We start from the raw sequence: 14,160 nt of genomic DNA on the forward strand, positions 1-14,160 counted from the left end.
GGGTATCAGACATACTCTGTTCCATCTTCAGACTCATACTCCCTATATTTAAATACCAATATGAAAAAGATGAAATATAAACACATAAATTTAAAGTAAAAGGGTACTGTTACAATCACATCAGTCTAGTGCCACTGAAATAGATCAGGCTGTACCATAACATCTGAGAAAGAATGATATTATAACTGTGCTAAGAGATGTTGTGAATTATAAATGTCCCAAATGGTCTTCAGAATAATTTAATTACAGTACTGTATCTACCCATTCTCTCTTCAGTGCCTGTTATGTTGGGAAGACTTGACATTACCCCTTTTTGCAGGATTCAAAGTGGCTTCAGTCCTGGCTTCTGGAGGGGTGATTTCTAACAATTCATGATCCCTCACACTATAGGGAAAAGACAGAAGCCTAATGAGAAACACTAGTTACATGTTCAAAGAGTTGTCAAATGAGCAAGATCAAGTATTTTAGTCCCTTTAGGTAAGGTGGCAGTAAGCTGATCAATTTGATTCACTTTTTGAAATCTGCTCTCTCCTTTAATAACTTCTAGTCAAAACTGACGGGTCAAAGACTGACATACAGTCACAAAAATCAGAGCAGGAGTGCAGGACATTGTTTTATGGACATGTAAATGAGAACCAAAATTTAAATGATAGCCTGTTTAAATACAAATAATAACCAAAAGACAGTAAAGCAAAAAAACCCCACATAACTTAAAAATATATTTTAATGCGCCCTGGCTGGTGTGGCTCAGTGGTGGAGTGTCGGGTGTGCACCAAAGGGTTGCAGGTTGAATTCCTGGTCAAGGGCACATACCTGGGTTGCAATTTGTTCTGGTCCCGGTCAGGGAACCTGTGGGAGACAATCAATGTGTCTCTCTCACATCAATGTTTCTCTCTCTCCCTCTCTGTCTGTCTCTCCTCTTTCCCTCCCTCCCTTCCACTCTCTCTAAAATAAAAATTAAAAAAAAAAAAAAGGAAAAAATATCCTCAGGTGAAGATTAACAATAACAACAAAAGTATATCTTAATGAGAATGCAAGAACAAAGATATCTAAACAAAGGGAACACTGGGATGAAGCAGACATCCCAAAAGAACGCAGCATTCTGCCATTTAGCCTTCTTTGCTTTTTTAAAAATATATCTTTATTGATTTCAGAGAGAGGAAAGGAGAGGGAGAGAGATAGAAACATCAATGATGAGAGAGTCATTGATCGGCTGCCTCCTGCTCGCCCTCAACTGGGGATCGAGCCCACAACCAGGGCATGTGCCCTGACCGGGAATTGAACCCCAATCACCTGGATCCTAGGTCGATACTCAACCGCTGAGCCACGCCCAGCCGGGCTCTATGCTTCTTTTAAACTTAAAACCACTTCCTCTCAATTGAGAGATTACGAAAAAGTCATTTACAAACAAAATTTGATTTCCAATGACACCATTATAGTTCAGACCAGACATCACAGATCTTAAGGTGAAGCAATTAATTCCTAAGGAAAGCAATTTGCCAGGTAACACAGTTGGGGGCTGCTTGTAGATTATTGTATAATTTACATAAAGTTTGTGGAGTAGATGAAATTAAGAAACAGAGGAAGGAAAGAAAAATGTAGTCCTCTAATATTTTCATCAGCCACAATTACCGCTGTGCCAATACTACTGTACACGAGGAACTAAGCTCTAGCAGAGCAGAACCATCCACTGGACACAATTCTGTGCAGAACTGTTACCTTAAATTCTTTCGGACTCCTTACTAAAAAATCAAACAAATAAGGGGCCTGGCGAAGTAGCTCAGTTGGTTAGAACATTGTCTTGATGTGCCAAAGTTGCAGGTTTGATCTCCGGTCAGGGCACATACAAGAAGCAACCAATGAATAAATAAGTGGAACAACAAATGGATGTTCCCCTCCCTCCAATCAATCGATAAATTTTTTTTTAAACAAGAAGCTCTTAAAAAAAAAACAAACACACACACACACATATATATATATATATCTTTATTGATTTCAGAAAGAGGAAGAGAGAAAGAGATAGAAACATCAATGATGAGAGAGTCATTGATAGGCTGCCTCCTGCACGTCCCCCATTGGGGATCGAGCCCAAAACCCTGGCATTCCTGACCAGGAATCAAACCCTGATCTCCTGGATCCTAGGTCGATGCTCAACCGCTGAGCCACGCGCAGCCGGGCAAAAAAAGTAATATTTTTAAAAAAGGAGGGTGAGGAAGGACTGGGGCGGGATGGGAGCCAGGCAGAGGGGGGCAATGGGAGAAAAAATAGGGGGGAACATCTGTAATACTCTCAACAATAAAGATAATATAGATAAACAAAATTTTAAAAAATATCTTACTTATTAAAAAAATAAAAATAAAAAGGGTATTTTCTCAGCTATAAAACGAGATTAAAGTAGACAGTCTATTCCAATGTCATAATTCTAACCTAAAAAAATACCAGTTCTTGCTTGGCTGGCATCGCTCAGCAGTTGCGCATCGACCTATGATCCAGGAGATCGTGGTTCGATTCCTGGTCAAGGCACATGCCCGGGTTGCGGGCTCAATCCCTAGTGGGAGATGTGCAGAAGGCAACAGATCAATGACTCTCTCATCATTGATGTTTCTCTCTCTCTCCCTCTCTCTCTCTCTTCTCCTTTCCCTTCCTCTCTCTGAAATCAATAAAGGTATATATTTTTTATAATCCCAAAACAATTCTTAATATTAACTAAATATAAAAATGCCACCTTAATAGACGAAGGCTCCCTTGAACTTACCTGTAATAACTTGCCTTGTTAACTGCATCTTCAGAAGAATCAGATCCTAAAAAAATTCCCCAAATACCCCCAAATAACAAATCAATAAAAGAATTTTTATTGAAAGGGTTAAACTCAAAAAATGTACTTTTTGCAAAACAGATGCTCATTCAATAAATATTTACTAATGCCAGGCACGTGATACACATGTCAGGAAATACAGAGAAGCAGTTATAAGCACAGGCTCTGAAGCCTGAATTCCTAGGTTTGAATCACGGCTCTGCCACTTACTAGTGTCACTACTTTGGAAAAATTTAACCTCTCTGTGCCTTAACCTCCTCATCTGTAAAAGAAATATAATCCTAGGAACAACCTCAGGGCTTTGTCAGGCCTCTTAGATGAGTTTTACAAGTAAAGTACAACAGTGCCTGGACTACACTAAGTGCTCTTAAATATTTACTACTATAATTACTTTATCTTTGTGATACAACACTGCTGTGTCACCAAATTAATCAAAATTTAAAAATCGTAAGTCTAGGAACTTATGATTTTAAAAGGAGAAAAGACATACAAGTAACTTCCAAGAGAATCTGGTAAACATATGGTGCTGCTTGAAAGCCCAAAGAAGGGCCCCTCTTTCCAATTATAAACATATTCTAAAGGACAAAACAATTAGAGAAAACTGAACTGAGCTCAGCTCTTCTTACGTCTGTCTAGTCTAGTACAGTTTATCTTGGATCCTTCCAAATGCTGTAGCCAGCCCATCATGTTCTTTCTTATTCCTACTTTCCAAAGTATAGTAAGCCCACACTTAACGTCATCAATTGGTTCTACGACTTCAAGCAAAACGACATATAACAAAACCAATTTTACCACAGACTACTTGATATAAGAGTTACATTCCTTTGGCATCTCATCCACATTATAACAAAACAACGTTGAAAGAAACAACATTATTCAAGGACCTGCTACAAGTTTACCCATACTTATAACCAGACATCTTTCTTTTGCTCTCTTTGTAAAGTAAGCTTCTTCAAGGTAAGAGCTGCATCTTTTACATTATTTCTAAACACATCATAAGGCTAATAGTATTATTTTATTTCTGCTTCCCAAAGCTCCCTGCCATTGTGTGAATTATGACCAAGGTTTCTGGTAAAGCTGTAAGATAAAAAATCTAGCAACTGTTCTAAACTTTAAAAATGTAAGACTCTTACCCAATTCAATGTAGACAGACTTTTTCTTAGATTGTACCTGCTGCTTTGTCTTCAGTGATCTCACAATTCCAAGGTTAGAGAGTTGGACACTAAGACTGGTTTCCTGCTAAGCAGTAAAGAATGATCAACTAATTATTGGCCAGTTCTTTGCTTTTTTCCTTGAAGAGAAACTCGAGGCCACAGACAAAAGAAACAGGCCATAATAAATAAGCTAAAATCTATGACACCTAGAAAAAACACTTGGCAAACCACACACCAAAATGTATGAGCTATGCTCTAATGGTTTGAATATTTTTTCTTCTGTTGTTTTAAATTTTTCTAAACAGAATATGTATTATCTGTGTAATTTTTTGAAGTATAGGAAAAGCATATTTTGAAGCTAATACTTTATATTATAGTGTAGTATAGAAAGGGAATAAGATTCATCTAGTACACATTTCCAAACACATCTCATAACAGAGTTGGCAACTAAGATAAAATAAATTTTAAAAAAAGATAAGTGAAAATAATAACAAACCTGCAAAATCTTTTTATCCCTAGCTGATTTTGCTCAGTGGTTACAGCGTCAGCCCTCAGACTGAAGGGTCCTGGGTCTGATCCCAGCCCTGGTCAGGGTGCACGAGGGAGGCAACCAATCGATGTCTCTCTCTCTCACACTGATGTTTCTCTCTCTCGCTCTCCCACTCTCTTGGAATAGCAATGGGAAAAATATCCTTGGGTGAGGATTTAAGAAAAATAATAATAATATTGAAAAACCCAACAGTATTCCAGTGAAGTTCTCCTTTTTGAGCCCTTCGACATCTACTGAAAAATGAATGCTGGTATCACAAGAACTATTATTTTTGAGACTTCCATTAGTCATTCACAAATGAGTAACAACAGAGCAAATCATGCTTTTTTTTTTTTTTTTACAATTACATCTTTTAAGTTGAAGCAATTTTCAAATGTAAAAACTGATTTTTTTTTTCAGGCAACTTTTCAGAGCAAATAAAATAAATACACTTCCTCATGCCTGGAGAACTGCCATAAGATGGTTATTGTAAAAAGTAGTAGCTTAAAACCTTCCGTGACCTTGTGGCTATTTTAGACAAGCATCAGGATAGATAAAACGCTAATGTAGGGGAAGGGCCTGTAAGATCTCTCCTGACCACAATAGGTACACGGATCTTCTCTCAATTCCTCTAACTCTTGTTCATTAGAACATCTGTCCAACCACTTAATTTAGCATCTTACCTTGTTTACTGACTTTTTATATAAATCCATGAGCATCTAGCACATTCACTATTTCATAATACTCAGTAAAGAGATTTTACCAGAATAAATGAAAATGGCTTTACCAAGGTAGGATTTTCAGGTTCACTCTGTCGAAGTCTTAAGGCACGGTTTCGGAAGCCCAAACTCTGGATCATAGAAACTTCCTCCTTCATATGCTCAGGACTGTTATTTCCTTTTTTTGAAAAGTTATAACTGTTTGCAACTGTGAATTACAAAGGAAACATTATTTTTATAATTGTAATCAAAGAACCAAGAGAAATCCTGTGTATGCTCTTTGTTATATTAGGACAATGCATTAAAGGTTACCTATAATTTTTTTAAACCAAATTTGGAAATTCTACTCTTAGGAAACAAACACACAGACTGTCAAAGTTATTTCTACTCCTTTTTTTTCCACCACAATACTAACAAATTTGCCTATTAATACTATAGTTCACTGAATCTAAGATACCAATGATGTAAGAAGCACCATTATTCTCTATACCACACAATTAAACAATGACACACCATTGATGGTAAATTGTCCCCGATTTATGTGAAAAACTTGCAACTTAGGATGGATAAAATAAGGTGTGAGAGGAGTGGGAATTATTTAACAAATAGATTAGTTAAAGAGCTACAATTAACCTAGACCAAAAGGTCTTATCACCTATTCACAGAAAATAATTGCGTAAAACTCCTCCTGAGTTTTAACTACAGCCACTTGAGCACTGGCCCCTGGGGCTATACAACACTTACACTGCAATCCTGTGTCAAGCTCAAAAGCATGAATAATTTTCAATAGCTCTTCAACAAGTTGACTAAATCTTGTACTTTCTTGTAGGCTTCTGAAATTAAATTATTTGAGAGACACACTTAGCAAGTACTTAGCAATTTTTTAAGGACACTAAAATAAGGAAAGACATATATACTAATAAAAAAAAGAGGCAGCAACAGTAGAAAAATGATATTCAAAGAACGGAAGTATTTAGTGATGTCACATAATCAAAACACCATTCCCTGGCCGGTGTTGCTCAGTGGTTAGAGTGTCAGCCCTCAAACCAAAGGGTCGGGGGTTCAATTCCCGGACAAGGGCTCAATTCTGGTCTAGGGTACGATCCCTGCCCCAGTTAGGCTGCATGCAGGAGGCAACCAATGGATGCTCTCCCCAAAATAATGGAAAAAATATTCTCAGGTGAGGATGAACAAAAAACAAACAAAACATCATTGATATCAGTACTGATTATTCTTATAATATCTTTTTTGCCATTTAAACCTACCAAAAGAGCCCCGGCCAGATGTGGCTTAGCGGTTGAGCGTTGACCTAGGATCCAGGTGGTCGGGGTTCGATTCCAGGTCAGGGCACATGCCCGGGGTTGCGGGCTCGATCCCCAGTTGCGGGTGGGCAGGAGGCAGCGGATCAATGGCCCTCTCATGATTGATGTTTCTATCTCTCTCTCTCCCTCTCCTTTCCTCTCTCTGAAATCAATAAAGATATATTATAAAAATAAATAAATAAGCCTACCAAAAGATATAACCATCTAAAATAGTATTCTGAATCAATAGTAGATGTAAATCCACTGCACAGAGAACTTACTATTCTTTTTCTTTTTTTTAAATATATCTTTATTGATTCCAGAGAGAGGAAGGGAGAGGGGGAGAGAGAGATAGAAACTTCAGTGATGAGAGGGTCATTGATCTGCTGCCTCCTGCACGACCCCGACTGGGGATCGAGTCCACAACCTGGGCATGTGCCCTGACTGGGAATCGAACCAAAATCTCCTGGATCATAGGTCAGTGCTCAATTGCTGAGCCATGCTGGCCAGGTGAGAACTTACTATTCTTAACATCTGAACCCCATCCATCCAACCTCCCACTTTTAGCTCTCAGGAATTTCTGTCAAATGATGATTATATTATTTGGAAAGCACAAATAGATGAAAATGTCCAAAGAAAGATTCTGATACAGTAAAGTTTTAGGACAATATAATTTATTTGTTCCTTTAAATATCTGAGGGACTACTATGTACCAAGCACTGGAAAAACAGTGTAGACTGAAACAGACAAAGCCAGTGCCCTAATAGAACTTCAATCCTGGCCAGAGGGATGCACAATATATAAATACATTGTATGTGTGTGTAAATAATTAAGTAGAAATTAACTGTGCAAGGAAGCAAAATAAAAGGATCAGGAGACAATGGGGGCAGGTGGTACACTCCTACTTTAGATAAGACTACAAGTTCTGGCACCATTCAGAAGCATTAGAAAAAGGCAACCAATTGCTAATACCTGTATAAGGTACCATAAAACTTCCAGGAAAATAATATAAGAAATAATTTATTCTGTCAGCTTAAAACCCTTTTATACATTTTTCTCCTGAGGAATGGTTTGACAGGAACAGCGATAGTAGTACAAATTTCTACTTTTTCCTGTTGTTGCTTCCAACTTCCCATCACTACCCAATTATATACCTTTTGGTTATATCATTCTTACACAAAGGACACTGTGAAGGCCCTTTCTTCTGGTTGAGAAGTTTCAGCATGCAAAATCTACAAATTATAAAGAATGAAAAGAACAATTCAAGTTACTCTTTTTTGTAGAGAGAATATTCAAAAGGCAAATAGCCATGAAAAAAATAATCTCACAACATTAAGAGCCATTTTAAAGGTAATAGCAGGTGAATTACAACCAATGGCTTTCTTTAATTGTTTTAAATGCTGCATAAGCAGAAAACCAAACTACATAAGCAATGATCTATGAAAACCGAACTTACATGCATATGGTTTACTGTTATGATCAAATAAAACTTATTAAAGAGTTAATATGGTATATTTAATGATAATTATTTCATGCTGCATAATCAGATATAAATGGAAATAGTTCAAGTAAAATGATTATAATTAGTTTAAAAACTCAGCAGCACCTCACTACAAAGCTACAGTAATCAAGACAGTGTGGTACTGGCATAGGGACAGACATACACATCAATGGAACAAGATTAAGAGTACAGAAATAAATCTATTCATATATGGTTAACTGATTTTCAACAATGGCACCAAGATAAGGAAATGGAGAAAGAAACAACAAACAGCGCTGGGACAACTAAATATCCACATACAAAAAGTGAAGATACACTTCTACCTCATACAATACAAAAAAATTAACTCAAAATGGATCACAGAACTAAATGTAAGAGCTAAAACTAAACCTTTGTGACCTTGGGTTAAACAATGATTTCTTAAACAAACAAACACCAAAAGCACAAGCAACCAAAGGAAAAACTAGATACACTGGACTACATTAAACTTAAAAACTTCTGTGCTACAATATCATGAAGAAAGTTAAAGGACAATCCACAGAATGGGAGAAAATTTTTGAAAATCATATGTATTCGATAAGGAACTTGTATCCAGAATATACGAAGAACTCTTACAACTCAATAATAAACAGAGAAATAAGTTAAAATATGGGTAAAGGATTTGAATAGACATTTTCTCCACAGGAGATATACAAGTAGTCAACAAGCACATGAAAAGATATTCAATACAGTCATTATGAAAATGCAAATTAAAGCCACAATGAGATACCACTTTACACCCTCTAGAATGGCCTGTACAAATAAAAAGAACAGATAAGAAGTATTAGAGAAGATGTGGAGAAACTGAAATCCTCATTCATTGCTAGTGAAAATATAAACCAATGTAACCACTTTGGAATACAGTCTGGCAGTTCCTCAAAATGTTAAACATAGAGTTGCCACATTACTCTGCAATTCTACTCTTAGATTTGCAGATTCTTCCCTGGAGAAATGAAAACATTAGTCCATATAAAACTTGTACACAAATGTTCATAGAAGCATTACTCATAATAGCCAAAAAGCAGAAACAATCCCGATGTCCATCAATCAATGAACAGAAAGACAAAATGTGTACAACCACACAACAAAATATAATTCAGCCATAGAAAATAAAGTACTGATAAAAGCTACAATGCTGAATGAACCTTGAAAACATTACTTTAGTGAAAAAAGCCAGACACAAAAGCCCATATACAGTATGATCCCATTTATATGAAGTGTCCAGAATAGACAAATCTGGAGACAGAAAGTAGATTTGTGGTTGCCTAAAAGGAGGTGGGAGGTGGGAGGTGGGAGGTGGGAGGTGGGAGGTGGGAGGTGGGAGGTGGGAGGTGGGAGGTGGGAGGTGGGAGGTACGAATAGGGAGTAGCTGCAAATAGGGTTTCTTTTAGGGATGATGAAAATGTTCTAAACTTAGATTGTAGTGATGGTTGTACAACTCTAAATATACTAAAAAAACGGAATTGTACAATTTTTAGTGAATTTTATAGCATGTAAATTATATCTCAATAAAAATGTTTTTAAAAAACATTTTAAAAAGTCGAGGGAGAAAATATACTTGTTTTTATATTCACAATGCCTGACATAGTGTCTTATAAACCAAACTGCTCACTAGAAGCCTAAGGAATGAAGAAGGTTCCATCCTTCTGAGACACTGGGCTTTTAGAATGGCTCTGGATGTAGAATAGGTCTAAGACTTGAAGAACAAAGGCAACACATTCTAATGATTTAGCTTCTTAAACAAAGGAAAACACTGCTTCCATTGGCTGGAGGTATCTATAAAGATCAATGTTCCCTTAGGAAGAAGACAAAATAAGATTCGAGAAGAGAGGTAGGAAGGAAAAAAGAAACGAGAACAGTAGAGGTAGCCATGGTTATCATTAAAAGCAGTGATTCAGTCACCAATGTTTATTACATGTCCAATACTGTTATAGATGAAAGAGATTCAGCAGAAAAGCAAAATAAAATCCCTGCCATTATAAAGGACATATTTGGCTAGGGAGGTGACTAGGGAATGGAGTAGAGAGCAGATGCTGACACTGAAAAGAGCCAGAAGCCCGGCCGGGCGTGGCTCAGCGGCTGAGCGTCAACCTAGGATCCAGGCGATTGGGGTTCGATTCCCGGTCAGGGCACATGCCCGAGTTGCGGGCTAGGCAGCCGATCAATGACTCTCTCATCATTGATGTTTCTCTCTCTCTCTCCCTCTCTCTGAAATCAATAAAGATATATTTAAAATTTTAAAAAAAGAAAGAAAAAAAAAAAAAGAGCCAGGAAAGACAAGATTAAGGGCACTGAAAAGGCAGTGGGACTGGTGAGCCAGCCAGCAGACACTTAGTGCTTTTTTACTAGCCAGGTCCTTTAACATGCATTGCCCTCTCTTCATTCACACAACAACCCTGGAGAATTATCTTCATGTTATAGTACAGACTTGTCCCAGGTCACACAGTAATCAAGCGGTGAAGGTGGTACTGGATCTAAAATTGAAGTGTAGCCCAGCCCATGTCTTTTTACCAGAGAAAGTGAATGTAGTTAGGTATGGTCAAGGAGACTCAGAGGACCTTCTTCACTTATACAGATGCTTTACCCGGCAACAACTCAATAGTTTAAGGAAAAGGGATATAAAAAACTACCTGTATTATATGTAAATTCCCTTTCAAGAGCCACAGAATAGAGGCTACCACTCCTTGAGAAGATGCAAATTACTACGTGTAATCTACCATAATGGCTCTAGGAGGCATCAATGCATTACACTGGCAAATGGTACAATTCAACAATTCTGAGTGGAGTAGGGAGGGAATTCCCTGAACAGAGTACTGCAGAATACAGTAGCTCAGCTATAGAGTGTGGAAGCCTGTACAAGAATTACATAAATAATACAGGGGAACCAGGTATATGTAGAAATCAACCAACATATGGGTTCCAAGCTTTCTTTATGCTAGCAAAAGAACACAGACATAAAGGTTGTTAACCCAAAAGAGAAAATAACCTTGAATGTGACTTGGAAAGACTGAACTAAGGAAAATATTGACAGGTCAAGAGAACATTGGCATATCTTTCAGGGCTCAGAATTTATTAGATTCTGTTTATAGAGTCCTGGGGAATCTGTGACACACCAATAAAATAAAGACACATATGTAAGTTGACACGAGGTCCTTGTGAAGAGGTCAGAGACAAGTTTTGAGCTTCTTGGATTTCTTTTTTTTCTTTTTAAATATATCTTTATTGATTTCAGAGAGAGGAAGGGAGAGGGAGAGAGAGATAGAAACATCAATGATGAGAGAGTCATTGGTTGAGCCCGCAACCCGGGCATGTGCCCTGACCGGGAATCGAACCCCGATCACCTGGATCCCAGGTCGATGCTCAACCGCTGAGCCACGCCTGACCGGGCGAGCTTCTTGGATTTCTAATGCTTAAGGAAAGGCAATACTTTTTTAAAAAATATTTTTTTATTGATTTTTAGGTACAGAGGAAGAGGGAGAGACAGAAACATCTGATCAGCTGCCTCCTGCACGCCTCCTACTGGGGAACAAGCCCGCAACCCAGGTACGTGGCCTGACTGGGAATTGAACCTCGATCTCCTAGATCATAGGTCTATGCTAAACCCGAGCCACACCAGCCAGACCACACTTTTAATTCTAATACAGCACTTAAAATATGGCTGTTTCTTCTGTTTATCATATTCTCCATATAAGGAGCTGCAAGCCTTTCTCACTCTCCTCCAGTTGCCAACTTTAACTCTTTCAATCTCAACTGATGTCTTCACCTCCAACTTCAGAGTTCAAGCTACCTCAACTCTCCCTGCTCTACTTCAAAATCTTTCTACCTCGAAAGTAGAATTTCTCTACTTTTCCTTCATTACTTCTTATGAATAATAACTATTTCTTTTTCTTGCATTCATTTTCTATTTCCAACCCATCTACCTTCTCTTGCAAATGTCATCTCCTCTCTGAAGGAGTCCTTCCTCTTCTCACACAAATCCTATATACATGTGCAAAGTTAGTTTCTTTTTTCGGGACATAGTCTTTCTTCTCTTCTTACCTTTGCTCATATTATTTCCTCTGCCTTAAATTTCCTTCCACAAGCTCTCAAAGTAATGAATGTTTATACTATCTGTAACCTTTTAAATACTGGGACTTTTAAATTTTGTTTTACAAAAGTATCAATCTGTGAAGAAACTGGTCCTATACTACAGATAGTTTGAGAAGCTTCCCTCTAGAGGCCACAAAGAGATAAAGTTGTGCTGCCCTGGCACCTGAATGAGAAGGACCTAAGGAATCAGAAGGAAACTGTTGGGAACAGATCTAGGCCAGTGGGGTGACATGAGAAAAGGGTAAGAGACAATGGAAATGGGCTCTGGATCCTTGTTAGGACAGATGAATGGGAAGAATAATACAGAATGCAGGAGAAGGAAGGAGGCAGCCAGCTGGCAGACTAGTGCTTGGAGGATATCCCTCCAACATGAACAGGTTTCCCTCAGCTCTAGCCAGCTCTCATTATCCTTAATGGAGGTGTTCTTCACATTTTTTAGGTTATGAAAACATGCTAAGAATCTGATGAAAATTACTGATTGTCTTCTGGGAAAATTGCACATGCCTGGCGTTTCTAATATAGTTGAACTTAAACTTGAATATAATTATAGGACATTCATGAAACCAACGAATCCCAGAATTAAAAACTCTTGAAATTTAAAAATTCCTCAGAAGATACATAAGAAAGTGATCACTGTCATTTCTGGGGAGGGCAGAGGAAGGCAGGAATTTGGGGTTAGAAGGGAAACATACTTTGCGTCATATAACCTTTTGTGCTAATAAACTCATTACCATGGACATGCCTTGCTTTTTCAATTGAAAAAGAAAAAATACTTAAAAGAAGTTAGTTGGCCCTGGCGGGGTTGCTCAGTGGTTAGAGCATCAGCCTGCGGACTGGAGGACCCTGGGTTCCACTCTGGCCAAGGGCACGTACCTTGGCTGCAGGCTCAATCCCTGGCCCCAGTGGGGCGGTTGGGACACATGCTGGAGGAAACCAATCCATGTGTCTTTCACATTGATGTTCTCTCTCTCTCTCTCTCTCTCTCTCTCTCTCTCTCTCTCTCTCTCTCTCTCTCTCTCCCCCTCTCCCCTCCTCTCTCTGAAATCAATAAAGATATATTAAAAAACAAAACAAAAACTCAAAACATTAAAATACATGTATATATAACTGGAATCATTAGTATGAATGAATTTAAGCCTAAATAATAACCAACATCAGATCCTTTCCTAGCTTTACAAGGATTATGAAGCAGACAAACGCTGACCCTCAGAAGCGGGAAAAGTGGGACATGCAAAATGTACAGAAAAGAGAAATTGGCAAGGCTAAGACACAATTTGTTTATTGCATAATTGCTTACAATCTGCTTTCACCCATGGACACAAAAAACAAACAGCTGTTCAAAGTGAGTCGATACCCCACCAGATAAATATGCCAATATTTTACCAGAAACTTTGGTTACAACCAACTTATGGTGATGAAGGATAAGCACAAAAGCCAATAATGGAGCCACATAAAACACTCAAACTTACTTGCAAAATATGTGGTCACATTTTGTGGAAACAGGCTCTTTGATTAACTCCAGGCTAGAAGGGTGGGGGGAAAAAGAAAAAGAAATTCAGATCAATCATTCATTTAAAAATAAATAATTCTTAGTAAAGAAATTCAACTTTAAGTGACTATAACTAAGCCAAGGTAAGGTTTTAAGTTCATTCAATAAATATTTATTAAATGTCTGCTGTGTCAGGAGCCAAAAATACAGCAGAGAATATGATCCTTAGCCTCACTGAGCTTTCAGATATCAAAACAGAATGAATACATATCACTCTTTTCAATATTCTACATAATCTATAGCATTTAAAAGGTTAGCTGATATTCATATCAATTAGGTTTCACTGATATTCTTTTTTGAGCTATCAGTGGGTGCACATCCTATATCTAAACTAGACTTTAAGCTCCACAAAAACAAAAACTTCTTGTATTTCTTTTGGATTCCCTGACAGCACTTTTTTTTTAAAAATTTTTGTGTGTGTGATTGCTTTTAATTTCTTCATATGGAAAATTTCAAGCATTTAT

General features: G+C 37.7%; 1 protein-coding gene across 12 annotated transcripts in view; it reads right to left on the reverse strand.

The window, feature by feature from the left end:
• BRCA1 (BRCA1 DNA repair associated) overlaps window positions 1-14,160 on the reverse strand; it is a 50,544-nt gene that overhangs the window by 29,294 nt on the left and 7,090 nt on the right. For 3 of the 12 annotated variants that reach the window (XM_081161609.1, XM_081161599.1, XM_081161603.1), the window contains exons 3-10: window positions 13,617-13,670; window positions 7,673-7,750; window positions 5,962-6,050; window positions 5,286-5,425; window positions 3,949-4,054; window positions 2,756-2,801; window positions 814-849; window positions 308-384 (exon numbers count right to left, since the gene is read on the reverse strand). In XM_081161609.1, the coding sequence (XP_081017735.1) occupies window positions 308-384; window positions 814-849; window positions 2,756-2,801; window positions 3,949-4,054; window positions 5,286-5,425; window positions 5,962-6,050; window positions 7,673-7,750; window positions 13,617-13,670 (626 nt within the window). Of the gene's footprint in view, window positions 1-307; window positions 385-813; window positions 850-2,755; window positions 2,802-3,948; window positions 4,055-5,285; window positions 5,426-5,961; window positions 6,051-7,672; window positions 7,751-13,616; window positions 13,671-14,160 lie in introns of those variants that run through there. The other 9 variants (XM_081161600.1, XM_081161604.1, XM_081161602.1 and 6 more) reach the window with 5 other exon arrangements.

Source organism: Miniopterus schreibersii (genome assembly GCF_964146895.1).
Source record: "Miniopterus schreibersii genome assembly, chromosome: 16".
In the NCBI taxonomy this organism is placed as follows: Eukaryota; Metazoa; Chordata; class Mammalia; order Chiroptera; family Miniopteridae; genus Miniopterus; species Miniopterus schreibersii.